The 7011-nt window shown below is 56.3% G+C and overlaps 1 protein-coding gene across 1 annotated transcript in view; it reads right to left on the bottom strand.

Moving 5' to 3' along the window:
* Positions 1-485: 485 nt before the first annotated feature.
* Positions 486-7011, bottom strand: part of C2cd4c (C2 calcium dependent domain containing 4C) — a 6802-nt gene continuing 276 nt past the window's right edge. Inside the window, exon 2 of the mRNA XM_031349429.1 lies at positions 486-6755. Within this exon, the coding sequence (XP_031205289.1) occupies positions 5460-6728 (1269 nt within the window). The 5' untranslated portion in view covers positions 6729-6755 and the 3' untranslated portion in view covers positions 486-5459. The remainder of the gene's footprint in view (positions 6756-7011) is intronic.

Here is a 7011-nt window from a genome sequence, read left to right as displayed (position 1 = left end):
ATGCTACACACATTGCTCTCTCCTGATGCCTCCCCCTCCAGGAAGCCCCAAGTCTCACCCACACTGGTAACACAACCATGTCCTGGCTGGAGCCCTTGACTGAGTAGGAGCTCAGGCACACAGGAACCATTGTCCTGTTTCACTGAGGCTACACTGTTGTGGGCTGCCAGCTGGTCACTTGGCTGCCTGGGCCTCCCGTTGGCAGGGTGGCAAGTTCCCAGAGTAAGTGGAGAGTGGATTAAAAATGAGGACATGGCCACTCCAAGATATGGTCGAGGAGGGGGATTTTACGGTAGATCTGAGGGAGAGAATGGCCAGAGGCACCTGGAAGGGTCCAGAGGAAGGAAAGAAAGTGCTGGATTGGCCAGCCGAGTAGAGCAGGCAGATAAGAGGAGGTGTAGGGAGAACAAGAGAGGAAGAGAAAAGAGAGAACCAGGAGCCAAGAGCAGAGGACTAAGTGGAAGCAAGAAAGAATGAAGACCACATTTGGACAAAATGGCAGGTTTTGATTGGCATCAGACACTCCTGGGCTAGAGAAGTCTGGAGGAAGGTGCAGGGAGGAGGGATAAGAAGAGCAGAGTGGAGTCACAGAACCTGGCTGCCAGCATGCACCGTAGTCAGCCATATGTCCTGGGTTTCTTTGGAACTTGATTGTTACCTGGTCTTGTGGTGTCATAATACATCTAACTGTTGCTCTAAACTGCCCAAGTTGAGAGAGGGTTCTGGATGTCATCTGGGACACGAGTCACCATGGGGACCCGCCTTCTTCTATAGACTCAGTAGCCAGATTTGAGCACCAACTAATGAACACTGAGCACTTTCCATATGCATCATTTGCTGTGTGCAGCCAGGGTGCTTTGAGCAGCTATTGCAAACAGCTAACATATGGAATACTAGCTAGCTCTATCATGTGGTCAGCAGTTCACGTCTTACACTTAGTCCCTTCTCAGGTTAAGAAAAATCCAGAACTTAGAAAGGGACAAAAACATCACTCTTGCCTTCTTGGTATCAGCGTAGATCAGCTCTCCTGTAGTGTGGTGTGGTGTGGCACGTGAGTTCTGAGGCAGACCAGTCTAGGCTAATCTCCCTGAGGCCTAAAGCCCACCCTGTTTCAATCAAGACAGCCAGAAGACTCAACAGATGCCCAACTCAGGCCCAGCCTAGCCCTCTCTCTCTGGCAATGGGAGAGCCTGATTCTCACCCCAGCACTCCAGTGAGCAGAACACAGTGCTGGGTGTCAGTCTCTAACCCTCTCACGCCACCATCAGGTTAGGATGCAGGGTGCTGGGGAGGAAACTGAGTCCCAGAGAAGGGGCAACCTGCCAGGATTCAAACCAAGGCTGCACTGCACCTGGAGCAGCCCTGAACCAAGGCCTAACATCAGTGGCCCTGAGGGCAGGAGCTAATACCAACCATGGTAAAGTGGGTAAACAGGTGCCCAGCTCACAAACCACACCCTGTAAACACCTAGGTGTTCATTTCATTGCCATGCAGCCCTGCCTCCCCTTCAACTCTAGCAGCTTGAAACCCAAAGTCGGTCAGCTGAGCTGGCTGAGGCCCCTCCCACCTAGAGCAGGAGGGAAGAGCCAGTGCCTGGACAACCTGCAATTACCACCTAATATGATTGTGTTAATTACCATTGCAGAGCATGAGGACTGAGCCCAGGGTTACTATACACACACACACACACACACACACACACACACAGGGGCTTTCCAAGTTGATCATGTGCTCAGCTGGAACCCCACACAATCAAGTGGAAAACAGAGGCTTGATCTGGGGCTTGGAGATGAAGGGAGGCCCCTCAAACAGCCGCAGTGCCCCGCGTCAGTGGGTGGGCCTAGGGATGGCAGGTAGGGCTCCAGAGTTCATGAACCGCTACAGAGTAGGGTCAGCAAGGGCATACAGGGCACGAGTGAGCCATCCCTGCTGCCCAACCTTTCCTCTACTCTCTTCCTTGGCCCCCCAACCCCAGACTACCTTCCTCTGTCCCCTTCCTAGGTTCAGTCCTACAAATCTCAGGCAGGAGGCTCATGCTTTGCAAGTTTTCACTGCCCAGGCTTCTGGGGCTGTGTCCCTTGTGTGCTTCGTCCTGGGGCATCCCAGGACAGTGACCTCACCCTTCGGCCATAGGCTTACTGCATTCTTGATGAAAGCCATCAGGCTAGAGCACAGAGGGGACTTCATCACCTTTCCAGGCTAAAAGGATGTCCAGCCGTGGACAGCAGGCACAGCTGGACCCAGGCAACCAACAGGGATGGGACCCTCCCCCTCATCCCAGTGTTCCTTACACTAGTTCCCTCTGAGGAAGGTGCGTCAGCTGTGAGTGGAGTCCTAAGAGGCTTCTGCTATGAGCACCCGGCTGCCCACTGCATCTTCAAGGGAAGACAGCTCAGACAGAAGCCACGCTGGCAGGGCGCATGCTGACACTCAGGCCTCTGCCATCTCCACAGACCTTGCGGCCTGAGTCCCCTGGCTGTTGCAAGGCAGAGAGAAGTTCTCCTGGGACTCATGTCAACAGGCAATGCCAGACACGGTCTATGCTTCCTCAAGTTTTCCTCCCAGGCAGTATGAGGCAGAGTGGGGACCAGACTCGAAGGGGCTCTCAGCTTCAGACAGCAAGAGTATTGGAAATCATGATGCAGGCCCTGTGCTTTGGCCCAGGGAAGCCACAACCAGACACAGAGACATGGCGTAAAACATGGCCATAAAAGGGCACACACACATTACATATGGATGCTGGTAAAGACATACAAACAAAAAGTGTACAGACCAAGACAGGGATGTGTTCAGAGGCACACAGGGTGTCAGTGTGACACACAGAACACTTGCCTCCAAGAGATGACATCAGCTCTGGAATAGCATGAGTGTGGCCCAGGAGAAGGCCAGTTGCCCTGGCAACCCATCCTAGGACCTCAGCCTCAGTGGTGCTAATCATGTGGCCACGGGCAGGAAGAGCCGCTAGGGACCCTGAGCCAGCAGGGGGATCCCAGTGGCAACATAAGGACTTGATGTGCCCTGGGGCACTAAGCTAAACTGATTGGTCCTGGGCAGAGAGGGACACGGTCCTGTGCTGGGGTCAAAGGGATGTGGGATCCTGATGAGGATCAGAGAGGCTGCGGGGCCTTGGGTAGACAGCAGGAGCTGTCCCCTGGTCGTGGCAGTCTAGGAGATATGTCAGGCCATAGCCCTGACCCTCCCTCCAGTCACCAGGGCACCAGGACACCCAGCCTTCCCAGCCCTTCCCACACACTCTCAGATTTCCCAGCTTCTTTCCTCCATTGCTGTTACCCATGCCCAGGTTGGCAGAAGGCCACAGGTGTCACAGTACAGCAGGTCTTCCCCTTAGCATAGGTCCAACCCACCCACGGGACAGAGGTTGGGAGCCCATGTTGACAGAGTGTCCCCAAGGTGATGAGGGGCAGCGGGGCTTTTCCACCTCTAAACAGGGCCTGCTGTCCACCTAATGTCTATCTGAGGCATCCTCACCCAGCACCCTTGGGTGTGCTGAACATGTATGTGTGCATGAGAACGGTGACTCCCAGGGACTAGATGTCCCAACTTCAGTGTCAGAATCACCCCTACACAGGGACTCACTGCAGAGAAAACCCTGTTCCAGTTCAGAGGCCCTAGAGGGCTTCCCGTAGGAAGTGCCTACCACCTGGGCAGCAGCTTCTAGACCTGTCTTCTGGTCTCCCTGGGCCAAACAGGTCCAGGCCAGTTCCTGGTTTAGACAACTGGCAGTACTTAAAGAGACTAAATTGGCAAAACCTAGAAAGAAAATGGAGATAGCTCTCTGGGGACTGCACAGCTTGTCTCCCCTCCCAACCTCCACCAGATAGCTGGGCTTTCGGCAGAGTCCACAAGCCTCCAGCACCTCGTGGGATAGCCACAACGTCCGCTCTGCCAACTGTAGTGAGGATGGGATGAGCTGTGTGGATGGCGATTAAGGACAGAGCCCAGCCCTGGGCCAGTGAGCCCTCATCATCACCGCCAAGGTCTCCCTCCCTCTTCTGTCTGCTGTTCAGCCCCAAGCAGCAGAGAGTAGGAGTGTGAGAAAGGTCTGCCTCACCCCAGGCTCCCCCACCTGCCAGCCAGCCACAGAGAAACCCCTGTTGTTATTAAACACAAATCAAGCAGGCCTGCACCCCCGCACTCCCCAAACACCTTTACTGCACTAAAAACAGCATTATAAACAAACACATTTGGGGGAGGCGTCTTAAAAGATTCACATGGTCAACTGCAAACAGAGATATCAAACAGTACAGGGTATAGAAACAGGGCCCCGCAGAGCATAGCAGATGGGAGACAGAAAACAGCAGGAGACCCCGGGACCCTCTGCCCACCACTCCAACTGACCAGCCCAGGTCCTGGATGTGTCCTAGTCCCAGAGACAATGGGAACCAGGCACAGGGGTTGGGGTGGGGGATCTCCTCAAGGGTCCAAGCAATCAACCCCAAGACCCTTTTCTAGAGGGACAAGGGCTTTTGGAGTTTGAGGAAACAGCAAAAGACAAAAGGGATGCTGGGCCCTCCCTTATCCACCATTACCCAATGGGCAGTTCATTCTGTTCTGAGTCTTAGGGTTTGTGCAAAACACAGCAGCCATTCAGGGACCCATGTATCCCACCCCATGAGGATTTCCTGTGTAGGAAAGACATACACATACACAACCCAGAATCCTGCCCCCCAACACAAACACATGTGCACAGGCACACACACACACACACACACAGCCCACCCACCACAGCTATAGCCTATTTACATTCTGGAACAAAGGGCGACTTGCCAAGGGGCACCCTGGGAAGGTGGTTTGTAGCTTGCAAGATGAGGAGAGAGCCACAGGCTTGCGGCAGAAGCTCCTGGGTTACAGGTGGCTCTGGCTGATCAGCAGGAGTGGAGGGAAGCCTGTGCCAAAGAGCCGTCAGCCAAGCGTCACCGCCTCCTTCGGCTCCCTGTGCACTCTGGCTTTCTTGTTCTCCCCACCTCCTGCGGAAGGCCAAGCCCTCCTACGGCTCTGGATGGAACCTCAGCGTCAGAACCTGGGAGGCTAGGCCTACCTGGAGCCAGCCTGGCCAGGGAAGATGACCTCCAACAGACTGGGGGATGTCACAAAGAAGTTCTTAGAGCATCTGAGCAACCAGTCTGTGCGGAAAAACACCCGCGTGCAGCAAAAGGGGGGCGGGAGCAGGACAAGTTCCACACTCAGGGAACTCTGCTCTGGGTCCCAGATGCCTTAGGTATCGGCATCCTGGGACTGCTACGAACCCCACAACGCTATGTGGATGAACCAAGGTGGAGGGAAAAGGGGTTCCGGTCAGTAGAGCGTGTTGGTCCCTGCAGCCTATCTTCTAAGAAAAGAGCAATCCACTAAGAGACCCAGGGAACGCCGGGCAACAGGCCCCGCCCACCCCCACCCCGCTCAGCTGAGCTAAGTATAGAAGGGAGGAACCAGTGACCTCACAGAAAGGGCAACAGGGAGGTCAGTGGCAGTTCCTCCTCCCCGAGGAGTGTGTCCCTCTTGAGGCTGCTACCCTTATTGACCACCTTGATTCTGAGGGCCAGCTTACGCACACTGGCTGGCCCCAGGCCGTCAAAGAAGAAGTCCTCGTTGAAGATGGGGTGGCGGCTGTTTTTGATGATGGTGCTCCGCTGCTTCTGCAGCTTCCCTGGCACCAGGCACAGCCCCACGCAGCAATTGATGCTCCGGGCATCACAGGGCCGGTCATACAGGCCCTCGGCCGCCAGCAGGCGCACACGCAGGCGGGCCTGAGCAGCCTCGTACTCGGCCAGCAGCCTCACGCTGCCCCTGGTGCCCATCCGCACTGTGTGCTCTCCACGTGGTGCCTGGCCAGACTCCGGGCCTGGCTCCGGAGTACCCCTGCGGGTCAGGCGGCGACGGACACCTGGGCTGGTGTCTGGTGTGCTGTCATCCGCAGAAAGGGAGCCATGGCGACCTACCGACTGTTTCAGCTGGCTCACTTTGGCCTGGCTGTCCTGGGCGAAGCCCTTGAGCAGCGAGACAGAGCGAGACAGCAGAGGGGACCCGAAGGGGGACGACTCAGCAGAGGACCCTGTGTCACTTTCCCCGCCACTGAAGTAGCGGCTAGGGCTCATCAGGGCCCCCCCAACCTCCCGGGATCCCCCATCACCTCCATTGGCCTTGGCCCCTACTCGCCGGCGGCCAGCACCAGGGGATCCAACCTGGGCCAGGGCCCCGTGCTCACTGTGGAAAAGGGACTCCTTGCGTCTAGTGTGGGGGCTCTCGGCCAGTGTGGCAAAGCCATAGGATGTCTGAGCTTTGGGCACAGAGGGCAATGACATGGCACCCTGCGCCTGGGGGTCAGCGTTGGTGGCTTCCTCGGCTGTCCAGTCCTCCGCGCTCTCTATCTGAATCACATGTCGTGTGGCTGCCTTCAGCAGGCTCCTGCTTTCTGTGGCCAACTTGACTGGCAGCCGGGGACTGCGAGGTGCTCGACGTGGCCCAGGTGAAGACAGGTTTTGCTCTGAGGTGGAGGGACCCAGGTCCGCCTGTCCCTCAGCCTCTATGGGGCCAGAGGGCAGCTTGGGCGGGATGAAGAAGTCGGGGATCTTGTCCGGAGTCAGCACGTTGCTATACAAAGGTCCCTTGGAGGCTTTGTCCCCAGCCTCGCCACCCACCCCGCGGCTGGCTCCGTTCTCCCCAGACCCCCGAAGTCGTTCCAAGAACCACATGTTGGTTTTTCTCATGAGGGCAACAGGCAAGAGACCAGGAGTCTGGGAAACAGAAATGGGGGTCAGAGGTGACACGTGCTCAAAGGTCACCTGTCAGGGCTGTCAGAGGGTGGGATTTGTGTTAAGGGGTCACCTGTTAGGGTTATCAAGAGGTTGGCATTTATGCCCAGCTGTCAACTGACTGTCAGGGATATCAGGGGGTGGTACTGTCATCTGCCAGGGCCCCATGGGGTTGACACCTGGTTCACCATCTGTCAGGGTCGAAGCCAGCATAGTGTAGGGTCACGCTGAGCACTTG

Source organism: Mastomys coucha, unplaced genomic scaffold, assembly GCF_008632895.1.
Source record: "Mastomys coucha isolate ucsf_1 unplaced genomic scaffold, UCSF_Mcou_1 pScaffold4, whole genome shotgun sequence".
NCBI lineage: Eukaryota > Metazoa > Chordata > Mammalia > Rodentia > Muridae > Mastomys > Mastomys coucha.
The sequence above is the reverse complement of the archived record's forward strand: the minus strand, read 5'-3'. Positions and strand labels throughout refer to the sequence as shown.